This window comes from Heliangelus exortis, chromosome 3 (genome assembly GCF_036169615.1).
Source record: "Heliangelus exortis chromosome 3, bHelExo1.hap1, whole genome shotgun sequence".
Classification (NCBI taxonomy): domain Eukaryota; kingdom Metazoa; phylum Chordata; class Aves; order Apodiformes; family Trochilidae; genus Heliangelus; species Heliangelus exortis.
The window spans coordinates 100,521,130-100,542,094 of record NC_092424.1 but is presented as its reverse complement, the minus strand read 5'-3'; the positions used below and the strand labels follow the sequence as shown (position 1 = coordinate 100,542,094).

General features: G+C 37.3%; 1 protein-coding gene across 1 annotated transcript in view; it reads right to left on the bottom strand.

Moving 5' to 3' along the window:
• GREB1 (growth regulating estrogen receptor binding 1) overlaps positions 1-20,178 on the bottom strand; it is a 50,747-nt gene extending 30,569 nt beyond the window's left edge. The window contains exons 1-10 of the mRNA XM_071741923.1: positions 19,603-20,178; positions 14,702-14,824; positions 13,794-13,970; positions 6,780-6,962; positions 6,321-6,464; positions 4,748-4,873; positions 2,798-2,920; positions 1,865-2,002; positions 1,498-1,683; positions 612-962 (exon numbers count right to left, since the gene is read on the bottom strand). Of these exons, the coding sequence (XP_071598024.1) occupies positions 612-962; positions 1,498-1,683; positions 1,865-2,002; positions 2,798-2,920; positions 4,748-4,873; positions 6,321-6,464; positions 6,780-6,962; positions 13,794-13,970; positions 14,702-14,824; positions 19,603-19,804 (1,753 nt within the window). The 5' untranslated portion in view covers positions 19,805-20,178. The remainder of the gene's footprint in view (positions 1-611; positions 963-1,497; positions 1,684-1,864; positions 2,003-2,797; positions 2,921-4,747; positions 4,874-6,320; positions 6,465-6,779; positions 6,963-13,793; positions 13,971-14,701; positions 14,825-19,602) is intronic.
• Between the last annotated feature and the right edge of the window lie 787 nt (positions 20,179-20,965).

Genomic DNA, 20,965 nt, shown 5'->3' with positions numbered 1-20,965 from the left:
ACATTGTAAGCCATAATAAAAATACTACTCAGGTAAATTAATACAACACACTTAAAAATGGCAGAGTTGAATCTCTTGTCTTTTCCATCTGTGCACCAGACACTTGTAAGATATATTCATGTTTATAATTCCTTCTGTTTCTTACCCAGTTTAGGAAACGTTTGTTCATACAGTTTATAGAAAGGCCACATAAATAGTCAAAGGACATGTCAATCATCTTATACTAGCAATGAATATTTGAATGGGTATTCAAGTAATTTCTTTAATTATCAACATAGCCCGCAACAGGTTGCTGAAGGGAGTGCACCAGAAGACCATCTTTTAAAAGCTAAGAAAATGTTTGGCCCTCTGCCTATAGTAATATCCCAGTCACACAGAGCAGGAGAGCTTTATGTGTCTGCTCTAACTCACTGTTGTGTGTTTGTAGTAGTGTGAGGAATCAGGTGATGGAGGCAGAGACCCAGCTGTGCAGCATCAACTGGGGTTCATCAAAACCCATTCCTTGCTGATTAAAGCTCTGCTTTCTGAAGCAGCTTATTGAAACTCCAGCCAAACTCCTGATAGCAATGAATTACTCCGTTTTGCCTGGAGATGCACCCTTGGGATCTTACCTGTTATCACAATGCAGGAATCAATGGCTCTATTTCTATTGGCACATATGATCACCACGTAGTTTGTCTTTGTTAATTTCCCCTCAACGAGTAGCTTAAACATTTCCGAAAGCCCCTCAGCCAGAGAGTAGGTGCACTCGATGATATGGACACTGTCATTACAGGAGCTGGCTGCCAGGCCAGCCAGCCAGGGCAGCTGGGCTGAAGTCACTGGTGCAATCTGGCTGGGCACCTGGGGGAAGGTCTGTGGCATCACCTGCTGGTACTGACGGATCTCAGAGAGGTGCGATTCCCGCCAAGAGCGCATGAATATTTGTTCCAAATCCTCAATCAAAGGGACCTGGTCTGAGGCTATAAAAAACAAATTTAGAGGAAAATATTATAAGTTAATGTGTAATAGTTCAAAATATGTAATTTTTGAGAGATGGTCATGTTTCAGGTTTGTGAATGCATGATAATTCCTTCAGCAGAAGTGAACAGAATGTTTCATTTTGAAGTGCTTTGGGGATACACGAGTAAAGCTGTCTGAATTGGAACCTTGAGTACCAGGAATTAGAAATACTTAAGATGTTGAGAGGTGTCTGTCTCAACAGAATACTACTGCTAAACCACAGACTATGCACAAGAGCAGTTAATTACAACTCTTCTTTTTTTATTTGTAGCTGCCGAGGTCCCAGATTATATGAAAATATTAGCTTTGCATTATTATATTTCAGTCTGTCTGGTCTTCAAAAACCAGTTATTTAGTTTTCACTAAAAATGAAAATGTTTAACATCACACGTCCCAAGACTGATATTTAATATCATCCTTCCCTAATCTTCCCTTTCCTGCTTACCAGCATGTAATATACTTGTTGCAGTCTATCTGGATGTAAAATAAACTTACCTAATTGCACAAGGTAGTAGACAGTCAGTAAGAGCTGCATTTCCTCTGAAATAGGCTGTATTGTGGAGGCACTGTATTGTTCATATGCCCTAGATAAAGACTGTGAATTTCTGTAACAGGTGTACAACAAAGGACTCACTATCACATCATTAATGTTCCCACAAAGATATGGGAAGTTTCCATGACCTACAAAATAAAAATTGTTTGCATACATCACAATTATTTCAAAACTTCACACATATGCAGTAAGCAGTTTTATTAACAAAGCTCTTAAAATTGACAGCTTTAGTAGTGTTTAGCAGCAGGACATATCTTTACAACTCTTACAAAGAGATTTGAGGTCTTGTTGGGGAACTGGGGTTTTTACCTTTAAATATAACTGGCTTTGCTTTACAGATTTTCAGTAAGTTATCAGGAACTGAGACCGGTTCTCCTGAACCCACCATTGGAGATGAGGCTGGACCCACCAAAGCAGAGTGTGGTAAAGATGACAGGCTTCCTCCATCTAAGATTTTAGACATATTATTACTAGAGTCAGGTCTAGTAAAGATTTCAACATTATCTCATACCCACATTTATTATTCATATTAAATGCTTTCTATGGTGACATCACACACGTAATAAGTTGTCACTGCAACCTATATTATTATGCTAACTTTCTTGGAAGGACTAATTATTTTTTGCAACTTTGAACGTTACATATGCATCTAAAGATTTTTAATTGTTTATAAACAAACAGTTCCAGGTATGAATGCAAGAATACAGAGACTCATATGATGTCAATGCACCAATAGTTACGACTGTGTCCTGTATGATATATATAGTTTCACTGCTTCTAAACAGGTTTTCTTGCTACAGAAAGAAATAAAAAACTAACACTCAACATTTGCTTAATCGTAACTTCTTTATGGTAGTTTTGATTTAAACAATAACACATTAAAACTTTGTGGAGAAAGCAGGATTATTTCACCACATGTCACTCTAGATGGTACTTTGACCTGAGGTGTAACACTCATTTTTATATCCCAAAGGTACTTTGGTGTCAAAGGATGCATTTATAAATAATGACTCAGTGACTGAATCCTAATGAAAGTCAAGCATTGAGCCTCAAAAAAGAAATCAACGTAAACAAAGCACTTAAATGTAGGTGAGCATGCAGGTATCAAACACCTCAACACAGGTATCAAACACACCAAAACTCTAATGGAAATCTGCATGAGTCTTTAGAATATTGCTTCTTTTCCCTCATTATTTTCTACAAATTGAAACAAACAGTATTATTTCTTGGGGTATAACTTACCATTTTTATTTCTGTTTGGAGCCTGTGGGTTAACCTGCAAGTTCCAAGTTTCAGTAGATGATGGAGATTCTGGTGACCAACCTTTATGGCGTTTTTTTGGAGGCCCTGAATTAGTTAAAGTGCCTGAATAATGGTAATATTTCAGAAATATATTAGAATAAAATATATTTAGTTTTGTGCATGTTAATTCAATATGTTTTGATAGATTGAATGCGTGCACTAATTACCATGGTCAGCTCCATTAATATAATAATTTTTTATGGTCTTTATTTTACTTTGCTATGTCCTGTTTAAATTGCTGGGAACTTTCTGCTGCAGGGAACTCTTAATTATCTAGGCAGACTTCATTTATTTTATACCAACATTTACTGTTTACTAAGAATGCTTATAAGTGTAAATATTTTGAAGGTAGGACTGTGGGCATTTTGTTCCTTTTATTTCTGAACATGACACAGTGTTTTTTGTAAATTACTACAAAAAAAAATTCTCAAGGATTTTTCAGAAAGATCTGAGTTATTTTCAACAATTTTCTCATTTACAGGACTTTTGCCACTTCTTGCTGGTTACCATCTTTGGTTTTATGCTATTCCATAGTAACTCCTAGCAAATTGCTTCTGTGCTTGCCTCCTACCCATATGTAGCTCCAACTCTTCTATCTGCAAATACATCACTTTCTTGTAGCTTTTTGAGGAGCTCCCAATAATTAATTTCTTGAATATTCTTTCATTAACTGCTTGAATTCTTTTGTGCACTCATGCAAACTTCTAGAATGATGAGCTTCTGCTAACATTGAGAATTTCTAATTCTTGAGAGCCAACAGTCCTCCAGGAATTGCTCAGCATGTTGACCAGTATCAAGCTATTTCTGTTTCTGATTATCCAGGGGTCTTAACACCACTTCACACTGGTAAAGCTCTATCCCTGGCAGAATGGCTAATCCTATATGAAATTCATAACAGAGTAATAATCTTATCTAAAAAAGAGGGTTTTAATTTTGAGAAAAGATTAAAATGAAAAATAAACCTGAAGTCTCCAGATCTATAATAATATTGTTCACTTGCAGAAGAACCTTTTAGACAGGTTTTCAGATGACTTTGCCCTTTGAATGTTTACCAGGGGAGGGCAGTATTTGGCCATTTCTGCTACTCATTCTTTCATCTGAAGGAGTAATGTTGAGACTAAAGTCACAAGACAGGGCAATGCAAAAAAAATTTAATTTGAAAATGACATACTCTTTCCTGCAGATATATTTATATGTGAAAATAATCCATCTGAAATGAATTGGCAAGAATATCTTGCTGCATGGAAGAAAAAAGATCAAGGACCAGGATGAACAGAAAAAAATTATTTGGCTGTGATACCATCAGGGAAACAGGAAGACTTACTCTAAAATAGAGCTATGTTTCTAGCCATAAGAAGAGTAGCTTTCCTTCTCTAGTAAGCCAGTGACACAGAATGTGATTTATGACAGAAACCAATTAATATAAATAATCAGTTAAAGAGTTTCTTTAATCTGGAGCCAGTTGTCAAAGTCTAGTGCACCCACCCTTGGTGAACTGCAACAGAGGAATTATCCTATGAGTGATTATTTATCAATGTATCTTAATTCCCTTCATAAAATCTGTTGTTGGATCAATGCAGACCAACACATTCTTTAAGAACCTGGATTTGGAACCTAGTCTGTAACTTCTATTAAATGAATGAAATGTAAGTATAACAAAAAACTTCTGATCAATTATCTGAACTGTAACAAAGTGGCTGGAAACATAAAACTGTCTCTTTTTCTGAAATTAACACATAATAGAGTGTCAAGGTCATAAAGGACTTGGAAAGGAACAGTAATTTCTCTTCATACAGAAAACTGTGATCATTATATCCTTTGTTTGGTGCTTCTATTATACCCATGGAGTATAGATTCTAGGGTTATTAAACACCAAATCCATTCAAATACCTAATACTGAAGGTCTTGTCAGAGCAGACAGGTTATTTTTCACCAACTGTTGTTTGGGTGACTCCTTGCCATTATAAACTGCTGAGCTGAACACTGCTGTTGAAGGGATGTGATCCATGGCTGCAGCTGGCAAGAAAAAAAGAAAATACTTACATTAAGTATTTCTAGGACAAGATCACAAGCTGATATAATAAACTGATCATTTGATCATTTACTTTAATAGAGACATTGGGATCTGCTCAGGGTGAATGCAATGCTGAACAAAGCAAACCCACTTTTGATGTCACAGAATCATCTCAGAATCATCAGAGATGGAAGGGACCTCTAGAGATAACATAGTCCCAACTCTCCCGCTAAAGTAGGATCACCTAGAGCACATTAACAGCACATCAATATTAATCTCATACCAGATTATTTCTACCTGACTCCCAGTAAAGTGCCTGGGTAAAACCCATTCTGCAATTGAATACACACGTCAGATCCTTTAGCTTCTTTGCAGGTGGACCCTAGCTCTTACATGAAGTTTACTCAAGAACTATCCAAAAGAGTAAGAAAGGCTGTTTAAAATTTCCTAAAAATCTCCTGAGCCTCCATTCCACTTTGACATCCTCTTTCCAAGAGTCTTTTAACTATGCTGCATCAAAGAGAGCTATTCCCATGCTTAACATACTTGTAATGAATGTTGCCCTTTTATACGTGTACCTCTGATGAAAAAAAAAACAAACCGAACAGTCAATCTGCTATTAAAAAGATATAAATTATTTGTTCTCCAGGAAAGCACCATCATTCCAGATCCTAACCACTTAACAGGCTTCTGTCTCACAGAAAGAACATATCCACCAAAAGATGTGCCTCTGTTCTCCTGTGTGGATCTCCCTGACAGTGACAAGACTCTAAAGAGATGTTTTCATTATGAAGAATCTCAGAGAGATCACTCCAGCCTTTATCATCCACCACCTTTCATTTGTGTCAAGCTAATGTAAAAGGAAATAGAAACAGCTCTAATACAAAAAAAAAAAAAAAAAAAAAAAAAGTTACCGATCATTAGTTTATTTTTTAATATTAAAACCACTTTTCTCAGCAGATGAAGCAGCTCAGAAGCTTTTAAGCTGGTGTCCATACTATGCCTGCAATAAAGAGGCTTCTGGTCATAACATAGAAGTCTCTATCCAAAGGAAAAGTTGAAAAAACACTGGTTCTGTAACACTTGTCATTTGTGACCAGATATGCAGCAGATGGAGGAACATAATACTTATTCTCAGGAACTTTAAAAATAAAGTCTTTTAAGAAGTTTGGTTTGCCTTAGCTACAAGCAAGCTGCAAAATACCTATTTTATCATTTGCTAACATTTTATACATAAACCTGAGGGGAAGAAACAGAGAGCGTGGAGCCTTCAAATTGTGATTGCTTTCTCTGTTCATTATGGATCTCCCACTCCATTCAACTTGTATTTTTTTATGTGGTAGCGTGCCTATTTGTTTGTCTTTCCATTCACAGAAGTACACACAAGTGCACATGGCAGGGAAAAGTAAGAGGAGATGGAAACCCAGTGTGTTTTCCTTCCAATGTTACCTGTTTGCTGAGGCCCAGCTGGAGCACTGGTGTTTGCTGCTGGCAGCGGCTCGCTGGAGCTGCTCCCCGAGAGCCCCGAACTTTCTGGCAGCTGGAACAACGTGCTGGAGCAGGTGCTGGATGAAGACTGCTGGCCTCTGAACTCTTAACAAAAGAGAAACTTCTTATCCCCTGACAACGGTGTCATTTGCTTTTTTTTTTTTTTTTTTTTTTTTTTTATTTGATAATTTCACACATGAATTGCTTAGAGGCTACAGCACTTGGAAGAGGGGAACCGATGTCTTCAGACATCCCATCCTCAGTCAATTGCTTTTTACAGCTGGTCGAGCAATCACCTAGCTTTAAAGAGTCCTTTTTCCAACTGATCTGTCTTAGGTTTTTCACAGATGCCAGCCTCTGTGATAGCTGAGCTTGGATGATGAAAAACAGAGCTCAAGAAAAACAGCTTCATTATCTTACCTGCCCCTTTCCAGCAGATTACAGATCCTTTGGTCAGAGCTCCCTGTGCATTCCTGACCAGATAATACTTTAAGTGTTTCTGTTTCTTGGGCTGAGTGGTCAGTTTAAGATTAATGTGATTTGAGAATTCTGTAAAGTAGCAGAAACCCTTCTTGCCACAGCCAACACAATTGCCAGAGAAGCCTGATAAAATAAACAATACATATAATCCAATGAGATAGGTGTCACTATTAAGAACATCCAAACATGACTCTTTCCTGGAGAAAACCTGTATTTATGCATTTTTCATACAGTGAATTTTTTAGTCAAATTTTCATCCAAAAAAAAGAAATTACTTAAGGTCCACGGCCTTGCACTTTGGCTACCAGCTTGCAAAACCTGAACAAATGAAAATAAGCCATATCTTTCATTTTTTTCCTACCAGAAAAAAATCACAATTCCTATTTATTTCCTACCTATTAAACACTAAATCAAGTTTCTGACTGAAGAGCATGGAATCATATACTTAGACCCAGTCCTGTTCAACACCACCGAAAGTATATGCTTCACTTCTGATCCAGCTTTCATTGAAATTAAGCATACAATTAAGTCTCAAGAAGTTAAGTATATTTATTATAACTGGATCTAAGTATATTTAAGTACCAAGCTCCTACTACAGATGCTTTTTTAGAGAGGGAAAAATACTAAAGCCTTTCTGGGCTTTTAATTTAAAGTAGCTTTCTCAAATTATGTCTGGACTATGTTAGCACTTCATAGGACTTCAAACTATTTATGATTACGGAAACAAAGTGTCTGCAACTTTATAGACACAACAGAGACATAGTCCTTGTGAAGAAGCTTATTGTACTCAGGCTTGATGGGGCATTTCCAGGAATACTGCCATTTCCTCTCCTGAAATAGACAGTTTGAGCCTCAAAGAGTGGCTGGTGATATAAAAAAAAAAAAAAGTGCATTCCTTGTACAGCTGACTGGCTGCCTTTTGATTCTTAAGCATCATTTTTGTCCATTTTGCAAAGCATTTCCTAAGAAATTTTCATCCTGCATCAGACAAACACATCTGAAAATATTTGTTATCTACAAAGAAATCCTTGACCTGAAGTATGAAGTTTTCTTTTAATTATATCTAATGAAAGTTTTTACGTATCATCATGGGAGCTGGAATGGTAAGCATGTGTTCTGGGAACTGAGACAGCAGAAATTAAGGAAATAAATTTCACGTAACATATGGACAGTAACACTGGAAATAAATAACTGGAGTCTAGGATCAATAATATGGTAGATAAAATTAAGAACCAATGATCAAAATTATTATTTTCATGACATATTTCAAACAAATTAAGTTTTCATTTTAATGGTCAATACCTTTTTCCTTCTGAAAAACACAAGCATTGAAATATGAGGCTTTGTAAACACCTGTTGCTTAGTTTACAACCCAAGCACTTTCATTGGTTTTCAAATGGTTTAGAAGAACCTATTAAAACTTTAAGTTCATGTGGAAATTGGTCTAGTATCCATGGGAACAAGCAGCTAACAGCTATTGAAAGCTGCCTATTATCTCTCTGATCCTGGTCAGTAGGATGATAAAGGTCATTATGACTCATAAAATCAGGACAAGTCATGACTGCAGAATCCTCTGTGTGTTATCTGTCAGCACAAAAGCATCTGTCTAACATCACAGAGCCTTCAGTAGCTGCAATAAAAGCAACAACAAAAGGCAACAAAATTAGAACGGATGTGGCAAAAGCTGTAGCATTTTCATACATTTCATGCAGGTTAAGAAATCATGAAAAATGCTTCTGCTGGTGAATGAAAACTTCCTATACATTTGGCAGCACAGTGAGCATGACCAGCAGCACTGCAATGGCCACCTTAGGTGTTTTCAAATAGAGTGTTTCCAAAAGTAAGATAGAAATACCTGTACACTTTTAAGTTTTGTCATTTTGCTCAGAGAGTCCAACAACTTGCCAAACAGGTAGAAATATTTGTTCAATATTGTTGGACAGTGGACAGAATCTTTATGTGTGGACCACATGTGTAGATCAGTCATTACTGGTAACTTTTGTAAATCATCATCACCTAACACAGTAATACTACATGAAATATCCTTTTGCCCTAATCTATTTTTACGTCTGTGAGGTCTACCGGAAAATTAGTTAACATCACGTAGAGCTTACAGGTGAGGCCTTGTAAGGATTAAACAGATCTAAATTGTCTGCTTGTTTTGAAAAGTCCTTAGAGAACATTTTAGAAGTTTATATTTTAATTTCCTTTTAAGTCAAATTATTCTTCCACCTCGAGCTTCCCCAACCCCTCTAAGTCAGACTGAGAGTCCTTTCTTGCAAGCTCCTGCCAGCACCATTTCTCATCCCATTCATTCTAGCTGACACTCTCTTTGATGACAGCCACTGCTTCATTAATAGAGTTCAGCCCTGACATCACAGATAGAACACAGCATGGTCTTATAATTCCAATGCAGTAAAATGCTGTTCATTGAGGGCCTCTGCCAGCCTCGCTCATAGCACTTTGTGTAGCAGACTGAGTAACATGGAGAACTCAAATATTTCACCAGTCTCCTCTCTCTGAACACCCTGTTCACATGCATGGCCTAAGGCAGCAGCTGATGCTGGGGACAGCTTGTTTCATAAACAAGCTGCATTAAATATTCTTCCATACATTACAGAGAGGACAAAGGTCAGGGGAGCCAGGGCAGCCATAAGGTGACTCAATATATCTATGTCATGGGACTGATTTCACAAGAGAATTAAAAATCAATGCCTGGAGTTTAGGGGCTAGAAGCCTTTCACCTTTAGGTCACCAGTTCATAACCAGCTCAGTTCAGTGCTGACTTAAGGCTGTTACCCTTTAAAGATTGTTTAATCAGAAGGTGTTTGATCGTATCTGGTATTTTATCCTATGCCTTTGCTTGTATTTGATCACAGCACGAAGTTCAATTGCTCATAATTTAAAAGCTCTTCCACAGAAGGGACCTTGTGGTCACAGGAAGGACCTTGGACTAAAAGGGTATGAAACCTGACCTATCTTCTTGCTGGGGAAATGGTTCCTTTGGAGCAACAGTGATCTTGGGCTAGGGATAAAGAGAGGACTTCAGGATGGAACAATATCTATCTAATATTTCATAATCTAATCTCTCATAATCTAATCTTTCATGAATCGGCAGAAAAATTTCTTCCTGTTTCTCTTTTAAGTTAATAATAGGTTATTAATTAACATTAATAGTTTTGTGGAAAGTTGGTAGATTTCTTAAACAAAGAATGATTGTATTTTCAACTTTTCAGCAAAAGTATTTCTTCTTTTCAGTCCTACTTGTAAGAAAAGGTAGAAAAACACTGACAATGCTCCACATTTTTCCCACCTACTCAGTACCAATCCATTTAAAGAATGAAGTCCTAAATTTAAAAAATAATGAAATCAATATGGTCAAGCTGGAGAGGTTCATTGTACAGAAACTCAGTACTACTACAAAAGCCCATCAGAACACTTCACATTTGAAGAGAAGCAGCCACAGTGTTTTATACTGCAACGTTTTCATCTTACACACCGCTTACAGTGCAAGCCAACTAATCTTTTCCTCTGCCATTCTGACCTCAGGGACCCACTGAAAATAAAAAGGATTTCTTATTCCTGCTACGGAAGTGGGCAGCTGTTTGGTCTTTCAGGAAGGAAAAGGATGGGTGAATAGCAGCTTTGTTTATCCTGAGACTCTCCTTAGGAGGAAGAACTGGAGAAAAAACCCCAAAACATAAAAAACATTGGGAGTAATATGTGTTAGCTGCTTTTATTAGGAAACAATAAATATCACACTATCACAGAAGTGCTTCCTCCATCTAAGCACTCCTTTAGAGTGCTCCTAGCACTCCTAAGCACTTTACTCTAAGCACTCCCAAGAAACAGCTTCCTAAAGGCAGAAAGCTGAATTTGTTTTGCAGAGTCGTTAAACCTGTGATCCAACCTGATTAACAGAATCATACGAGGCACATGCTCAGACAAAAGAGCTTTGTGCTTGCCAAAAATATAACCTTTTCCAGAAAATGGGATAATATGTAAATTGTAAAAGCAAATAAACAAAACAACCTCTGAAAGAAATTACTTTCAATTCACGACCATATATGCCTTGTTGGTGGAACTACTTAGTAGCATAATCAATAAACTGGCACATGCCCCAGAGGCATATCAACAACTTCTAATGGGAACAAGGCTGTAAGTTAAAAGCTGGCCTGGAAGTTACCAAGACATTTCCTGTTTTCTTCTGGAATCTTTGGAAGACACACCACAGGCAGCTTCACAAACACATGCAGACAGGCCATGAGAAATCAGGAAACTATTGTATAATTCGTTAGTGTATTTTCCCTTTGAACAAACTGTTTTGGAAAAAAATCTACAGCTGCCTTACAAAAACATAGGATATTAAGAAAAGAAAAGCATGAAATAAAGCAAAAACAATGGGGTTGCAGGTTTACAAGTGATGTCCAGTAACACCAATAAGCTTTATCAAAACTGTGGGATCTACTCTGACTCATGACAACAGCTCCTTTCTATTCATAATGAATCATTGAATCATAGAATCATTTGAGTTGGAAGGGACCTCTAAAGGTCATCTAGCCCAAACCTCCTGAAGTAAGCAGGGATACCCTCAACTGAATCAGATTTCTTAGAGCCTTCTCAAGCCTTACCTTGAACATCTCAAGGGATGAAGCCTCAACTACTTCCCCCATATAACCTGTTCCATTTTTTGACTACCAACATGGTAAAGAACTTTTTCCTAAAATCCAATCTAAATTTACTTTTCCCTAATTTAAAGCCACTGCCCCTAGTCCCATCACTACAGACCCTTGCAAATAGTCCCTCTCCAGCCTTCCAGTTGGCTATTAGGTCTTTTCCAGGCTGAACAACCCCAGCTCCCTCAGCATCTCTTCATAAGAGAGGTGTTCCAGCCCCCCAGTCTTTTCTGTGGTGCTATTCAATTGAATCCAATTCAATTTCCTTCTAAACTTAAAAGGTTTGAAGGGACTACTTGTCATCTCATTTCAAAAGGTTAACATGTTTGAAGAACAGCCTAAACTCAGAATCCCAAAAAAAGCCCTCCAACCTGTCTTTAAAAGCAAGATAATTGAGATTTCCTTCTTCATATGAAATCTTTTCAACTTAAATCTATGTCAAGACAGAGGTCACTGTCAATAACAGACAGAGAACTTAAAGCAAGAGTGATTCTATCTCTTATATCACTGTATGAGTGAAACTGTAACACTGTTCGTGTCTGCTTCTAATTTTACTTACCACATTTTGACTTGCATCAGTGTATGGAAACCAGAATCAAACAATCATTTCTATCTACAGTATGATCAGCATCTACAGTACAAATAATATGCTATCCTCACATGACTAAGTTATTTTTTTCTATTAGATTAGGGACCAGGAACATTATTTTATTTCTAGCTTCCAGATGAAGACTTTGGATCTTAAGGTATTTGAGGTCTTTCATATTTAAGCTTGCTACAGAGTATATAAAAGTCATTCTACAGAACTACTAAAATTCTTTGCAAATTAATGTGATTCACTGGTGTTTAAGTGTATAACAGCCAAAAATAACCACTTAATGGTTTCAGGAAACTAAAATGCATTAAACAAGTAAGCTGAGGGTGCAAGTAGCATAGAAACCTCCCATTTATGTTCCTGTTGCCTTTTTCTGTTCTTGTTTAGCGTGCAATTAACAAACACACTACTTCCTCTCTGCTAACAGCCTAAGGAGCTTAAGCTGTTAATAGTGGTAGCACTGAATGACTTGAGTGGTCCAACATTCCTGTCTTTATCTTTAAAATGACAACGCGTAGGTAATTTACAACCCTCTTAATTCTTTTACGATCACTGGTCAAATGTACTGTGACCAATCCAACTCTGCAAGATCACATGTGGAAAGAAATTACTGTACATAGAATTACACTCTGCAGCTTCACACTATACTGTCATCCCAAATGCCTTGCAGAATTGCTCAAACTAAGATAACAGCTGAGTTCACATCATATCCCTCAGTGTTTGTGAAAGAAAACTGTTAAGACATGACAAATGTTTCCTTTTAGCTATTTAAATTCAAACTTCTACACAGACACATAAGGCAGCATTTACCTGATGAAGAAAATGATACACAAGAACCTGAGAGTGCCTGGTCAAAAAAGTTCTTCTGATTATATACTTCTTTTCCTAATATAAAAAAACTATTCCATTTTAATAACTTTAATATTCAGCTCATTCATTCACATGATTTCAAGTCTTGATTTGGATGAGGTAATGGCCATCAGAAAGGCTGTAATAAAAATCCACAGAAGGACCTAGTTTTAAGTCAGAAGCCAGACTTTTAAATAGATTAAAAGTGAGAAATCAAAGTATCCTACAAACAGTATTATTCAAACTCACAGTATTACATTAATACTTATAGGTAAAATTTAAACTTACAATCATTCATATTTATTTCTATTGTGATAATAGCAAAACTTCATAGGTTAGGATCCATGGCCCATGCTATTGTTCAAACACAGTGGAGAATATTATTCCTATCTCAAAGGGATATATCAAAAAGGTCATAAATCTTTGTTTTCCAGACCATCATGAAACTGTTTTCATGTATATGGTAACCTGAAAGTTCCCCTGGACAGACCTACAGTCTGTCTACGTCAGTGTTTGGAAAGCAAAAAAAGAGACAGGCAGTCCAGCTACCAGATGTTCAGTTCCAGCAAGTAGGACATGAACTGAGCAGACACCTTTAGCCTTGGACTAACGGATAGAAAGTGATGAAGCATTTCTAAAGAACTCAATCTGTATCTTTCCAAAACAAACATAGCCAGCTCTGAGCTGTTATCTTGGTGTGCATCACCAGTGAGCATTACTGTAGGCATGGAATGGAAGTAAGATCTGCTGATCTCACTCTGAAAAAAAAAAAAAAGATAAGCTATTAATTATAGCCCACAGAAGAATCCCCTTACTGCAGACACAGACACTTACCCAGCAGGGCATTGCGCCCATTGTCATCTGGCAGGAATCTTTTATCCACAGCACACACTAAGAGGTGATCAGGTAAATTTGGTGATTTTGCACCAACAAGTAAGAACCCTGATGGTACCTCAATATGTTCATTGGAAATTGAAACCAGTCTCAAATCTTTACCAGCTTGGCAGAAACCTAGAAAAAAAACAATTCAGTGTATGTTAAGTTGACAAAATTTTTCTGTTTAATGCTCACATTTGTCTTCACTAAAGGACTTAATACATTTTAAATGAAAAACAAAGTTATATACTATAAAGTGAAAGGCTAACTGAAAGATAATTTTCTTCCCTGTCTTTTGGTCAGCCATAAACAAATTCTACCACTATAATAAACAAAGAAAAATCTGTAAATGGACAGTGATGTTTCACTTGATGATGTTTTGCAACCTACATATTAAGGGGACTATTTACCAACATCATAGCTTAGGTCAAACATTCAAAAACTGAGATCAGAGCTCTCAGTATGTGGTGAATTTCACTGGCTTTTCCTGGGTTTTCAGATAGAGTGAATGAGGTGCTTTAAATGGAAAGGAGAGACACTAAACCCATAAGATTTACCACATTCCTTTTAGCAAATACCATGCCAGCAAACTCAAGCTTTTAAAGGTCATGTTGCCTACATGACCAGAAGCTCTCCCCTCATGCCAGGTGTTCCAACATCAGTGTTTATCTGACACAGAGGGCAAAGTCTCTGTCAGATATAAGAGCAATCCAGCTTTGCCTGGCAGGTAATCACCACTGACATTTTTAGGATTTCTGTATCATATAGATGATCTCATTCTGATGAATTATAGGGGAAAGGGCCCAAATCCTTCTCTTTTCAGTAGGGAAATTGCCTTCTGACAGCACATTTAAAGCGTTCCTCACCATCAGTAGTGCAACATCCTTCTGGGGGAGGCTTCATCTGGTAAGACACAGGAGGACTACTTGATTCTGAGCCTTCTTCCTCCTCTTCTTCTTCTTCTTCCTCATTATCTGCTCTGCTGCCTGCTACAAATTATCATAGCATAAATGACTTAGACAAAAGAAAACATTGGCAACAAACCAATTAATGAACAGGGTGACCCAGTTACAGAAAGAATTACAGCAGACTGGATTCTCTCCTCTTGACAATGACTTTACATTTGCCAACTCTTAGGGTATTTGTTTTTGCCTTAAAGCTCCAGCCTCCAGTCATGCTTACAATAGAATGTCTTTCATCAAAAAAAAAAAAAAGCAAAAAAAAAAAAAGCTCTTAGCTCCTGTGCAAACAAAGGTTCAAAAGCATGACCCAATTGTACCTGAGAAAAGAAAAAAAAAAAAAACACTAAAAGGAAAAAGAAAAACAAGCCTCTGTTTTTCTAAATCTCATTATTTTTAAGGTAACCTCACAATTTTTAGAGTCCTAATTCCTGCTGTTTGAACTGTTGCTGATCACAACAATGTCACTGTATCCTTTGTAATATTAACAGACCCAAAGCCATTACTTCTTAGCATTTTAGAACAACCTGGCTACAGTCCATGTACAGATTTTATTTATTAGGTATCGACCATGTCCTTGATGTTGTACAGGAAACTGAAGAAATAGTTCTGCTTGAAACAAGATTCACCCCAGATGATGCCAGAGTAAGAACACCTAATTCTTGGGCTGTTGTCCCCTGCATACAGAGCTCTGGCTAAAGCACTGCCTCTCCCTGTACAATGTCAAGAAAAGACAAATGCCTATGACAGCAGCATGTGCATGGATAGTGATAGTCTAGGAGGCAATACTGAGTGGAGAATAGAACACAGGAGGTGTGTTCTTCCTTTTTGTAGGACTTTAGGAGTTTCCTCTTCAGATTCTCTGCTGTAAACCACTTTTTTGGTGCACCACTAATCTAAATCAGCATTTTTACCTGATACCTGGCTTGTTATGAGAATTCACCTGGTGTGTGTTTCAGCCTTTCAACTAGAGACTGCTTCTTTCCCTCTCTTCATCCACAGGACATGACAAATGGAACAAAGCAGAGGAATGCTGCGAAACGATAAATGGGGAGAACGCTTCCACAGGTAGAACTAAGGAAAATTTCAGACCAGATTCAGCCTTACATATGTCAGCAATGGGACACAGCTACTAAGTGAACCCAGTGGGCCTTCTGTCATAGGCTTCCAGCTACTTGGCTTCTGTAGGAACATGCCTACAGCAAACACAAAGAGCTTTCACTGGCAAAATTGGGTGGTAAAAGTCTTCAGGTACTTGAAGATCATCAAAAAAACAAAAAGCTGTTTGGACTTGGGCCAGTAAAATAGAAGCTAGGCTCCTACAATATTCTGTTGTTCCAGCTTTAATCTTGAAACAGAAAGACAACAAAGCACCCTGAAGTCATCCTCCAAAGCTCAGAGTCAGTTGGACATACTCACTTTACTTCAACTGGCTTGGAATTGGGCACTCAGAATCTCATAGGATATTCATCAAGGACCTTTTCCTCCTATGACCCTCATCAGTATATTGTTTTATTTTATTGACCAGTTATTATAGAATCAGCTAAACAAATACTACAGGATAAATGAGAACTAAGGATGAAGCTGAAAAAAGAATAAATATGGAGTTTGAAGATTTGTGTCTAAAGGCTATTAAGATTTAACATCCCAGTCTAGAAGAGGATTTGGAGGCCATGTTTACTTTTAGATATCTAAACATAGAGCTTCACTCTTAGAGCACACAGATGAGGACAGACCATGAAACACAACAGTTCCATGGGTGTAGTCTAAAACCAAAATGCTGGAAGTGGACTAAAGGAAAAGTGAATCTCTCCATCTTTGCTATTAAATTCATGGGTAAGTTATGTGTTTTGACTTAACCTTGTCTAACATCCAAATGCAAAGCAAAAGGGGGGAGTCTGGCTCTCCTTTCCCCACACTCCCAGCCATGAAATTCCTTCCTTCCACTTTGTGCCAACTCTGATACTGGAGGCAGTGCTGGACCATCCCAGCTTGCTAACCCAGTAGAAAACAAATAAAAACTGACCAGAGCTTTTTTACTGGGTTTATGTATAAAATAAGCTCAGTAGATGATCCAAAAATGTCAAAATTTATTAAAAGGGAGAAAATGGGAACATGGGGCTAAGAGAAATTGGGAAGGAGAAGGAGGTTGAATTTTTCCCTTTTGCTAATGATAAACTGTTGTTTATTCAACCAGTGGTTTGGTTTGGTTTGGTTTGGTTTGGTTTGGTTTGGTTTGGTTTGGTTTGGTTTGGTTTGGTTTGGCTTGGTTTTTTCCAGTGCTTTCAGGTCCAAAATGAAAAGCATACAATAACAAATATATAGCTATAATAGAGAATATTCTAATATTCTTCTGGCACCTGTAAAGATTTCTGCTGCTTGTTTTATAAAAGATCTAAAATTAATTCTTCCACTTCAGTTTTAAAGCAGAGCATCTCCTAAGAGCTCTTATGTTTGCATTGATTTTTATCAAATCTAGAATGTGTAGACTGGAAAACCATACTCAGTGGAAAATGTTCAAGTTCATTGCAAAAAATGTAACAACTAGGCCAGAAGGGACCAACATGTTATTTTAACTTGTCTCCAGGTACAGTGCAGGCTTTTTTTCACAAATGAATTATTTCTAGGCATAATTGACAGATATGTGATGATATTAGGATGGCCATTTTTCTGGTTTAGATGGTCATTTATGTATGAAAAAGATGCAGAAAAAAAATGTTTTTTAAACAAAAGAATATGAGCCTACAAATAATGCCATGTTACAACAGATGTTGATATAGCTTAAAATTAACACATTTGGGGTTTTTTTCTTAAACTACCTGTACCCTCAGTTGTCAAGTTCTCTAGCAGTTTTGATTTTGTAACATGAGAGACACAAACCCATGACATCAGCCTTATTTACAGGTGGCTGCTTTTATTCTCAAATGTTGTGTTGAGGAGCAGCAACATGTTATCAGCCCACAAAATGGAAAGCTGAAACACCTGGGTTGCAGTGACCCACTCACTGTAATATCTTGTCTGAATTATTTATGTCATGGCTGCTTCACTGTAGGAAAACATTTATTGTGCTGAGGACCAGCAGGCAGCTGTGACCAAGGACACCCCCAGTGCATCCCCATGTCAGAATACGAGGGCTGAGGAAAGGTAACAAGGAGAGGGCAGAACAGTGGCATGACAGGGACTTATACAAGACTCCAAGGATGGCTTTCTGCTTCACATGCCTCCTGGTCCTCAGAGGGATTCATGTACCTAGAAGTGCAACTTTCAAGTTATGCTGAGGCTGGAGAAAAGGCTGCCAGCTTACAGACCTCTTTCACCTGAGGAACAACCTAGGAAAAACCCTATTACAGGCCCCCTCAGAGTTCTCCTTCTCTGAAACTTTCATGAAAAGAATGTTCTTTGCCAAGCTTTCATAAGACTTTTAATTAATTGCAGTTCAATTCTGTTTCCATTAACTGCAAAGAAAACAGAATCATCCCCCTATGGTTTGGAAGGCTCTTTGAAAGAAAGAAGTGACAGAAGTGTGAAACCACACTTTTGTTCCTGAACAATGTATCTGTTCCTGTAGCATCTTTCTAACTGATGTCATAATCCATTTTGTGACATCACAGTCGGTTGCCATGGAAAAGTTTATGGAATCCTCATAGAAGAGTTTGATGGATCACTTTTTGTGGGGAATTAGCAGCATACATATATAAGCAATGAACGTATCTTCATTATTATGTCCTATACTAGCAAAAAAAAAAAAAAAAGAAAAGTGTGAGCTGCAGGCAGATTTACTTTTTCAATAAATGTTTTCTCAGCTGTTGCCATGGCGTAATATTAGAGTTTAACCTGTGCAGAATACTTTCATCAACTAAGAGTTCAAGGGCTGATGTTTTGGGGGTTTTCTGCTACTGTGGATTATTAACAATTATGCATTTTTCATTACATATCCATCTAAGTCATTTTTAGCAAAGCATGATAGGTCAAAAGAAATGAAACAGCACCCTTGTGACAGAAATGGATAAATAATGGAAGTATTGAACACAACCTTGCACTAGCATGCCAGTGTTCTGTACACACCAGTAAACTCATTGAAAACCACAAGGCTACAACACATAACAGCACACCAAAACCCCAAACTGTATCATGAGTTAGATCTATGAAATCAGTTCATTTAAACTGTACCACTTCCAAGAAAACAAAACAAAACAAAATTCAGCAAATGAAACTCAGAAATCAGGCTTCTCTAACCATGCACAAAAATTCAGTGAGAAATCCCATGTGTCAAAATACCAACTTGTGCATGGCTTATGAGAGAGCATAACCGGAATTTTTACTTCTGTAATCACAGAATAACTAAAAACATTATGCCCAGTGTATTGATAGACCTTTTTAAAAGCTAAAAATATTTCTGCTGCATTTACTCACAATGAAATTGGTCTTGACATGTATCCTTTAACATGTGCTTATCATCATTTACTGTATAACTTTCAGCAGAATATGATAAATTATATGACAAGAGATTTATGTTCCAAATCTCCAAAGATACATTATATAAGAACATTTTCAACTATTTTAACCTTTATATCTGATAAATCTAAGCAAGCTAAATGGCTTAATGTAATCAAAATAAAAGCTAATGGGCTTTGTATTTTTAATCCACTTCTAATTAATATCGATACTGTAGATCACGAAAAAGCCAAAGAAACACTTTTGGTTTTTCTGTATTCCAATTTGAAATGTGTGCTGACCCTGGGGAGACCAAACAGCGGTGTTGGGTTTGGAGCAGAATGAGCAGAAATAATAATTCCATTATTTCCTACCTTCTAGTGATGACAGCTGCTGTTCAGCTTCCAAATACAACTGAGAAAAGATTGGTCTGGGAACTAAGTTGTTTGAGCGGAGAGAGGCCTCAATAGAATTATGCAACACCTCCTCAAATCGTGTTGTCTTCAGCTGACCAGCGTAAGAATTTCCCATCTTCTCAAAAAAAAAAAAAAAAAAAAAAAAAAGAAAGAAATACATAAAAATACTTCAGTTTTAACACTCAGAACTAGATCACTACATGTTGCTGCCAGACTACAGCTTTTCTCTTGAAGGAGAGAAACTTCATTTTCCACAAAGAAAGGCAGAGGAAAAGAACATTGACTGCTGCGGTTGCTGAGCAGATCCTGCTGGTAAATTACAGGAAGTTATCTAAAAGTAACAGCTTTCTGTAATTCAGCAGAAAGGCAGCAAGGCTTGACACCTTCTTGAAGATGTGGCTAGAAATCTGATTAGAGCAATTCCTTGCTCTGTGCAGCAATTGAGAGGACACATTTTCAATAGTCAGCAATATCATCTGTAACACAGCTTTTTTGCTTTTCTGTTTTACATTATTTCAACCAAATAAATGTTAAAAGCTCTGGGGAATAGCACAGTTTTTTGTGTCTATCCATTCATGGCCCCCATCATAGGTAAAAATTCATGGCTAAAGCAATTCAACATATCTTTTAGAGCTGCTGTCTCATAAGTAACATAAAATTGCTGTAACTCAAATACTGAGTTATACATACATATGTACGTATATAAAATGGCTTTACTGTCTCACATAAAGCAGTGCTTTTCCCTGTAAACAGGCATTTACATTTTTTTAGTATAAAATATATTATCTATATGATTTTGGGTTTAATTATTAGGACCTTATTGTCAGGGAAACCACATAATTTAGTCATTCTGTCACTGAAGAGTCAATCCATTCCATTCCAGCTGAATATCCCACGTACTTAACTGTTGCCTGCTTTCCACAGGGAGCACAATGAGCTGGTATAACCAAAAGCCATGTCAGCTCTCTTCTCCTATGACAAAGTAGCTCTTGCCCTGGGCCCCATGTCCCTTCCCTCCTCAAGTAACTGTGAATAGAAAGCATGAAATGTTTCCTGTTTGGGGCAGTAATTCCTAAACACTGAACAGCCCCTCCTCAGCTCTGCTGGGAAATGAGCCTGCTGGAAGCAGCCTGTAGGAACCAGTCAAGCAGAAGAAACACTACTGTGAAACCAGATACTGGTTGTGATGGAAAAAAGGATTTGAAAGCAATGACATACATAGCTGATTACTTGGATATCTTCTTATGATTTTGTAAAGCATATTTTATATACATAATCATATTCTTATCTATATTTTTGTGTTGCGTACATACTTTAAATA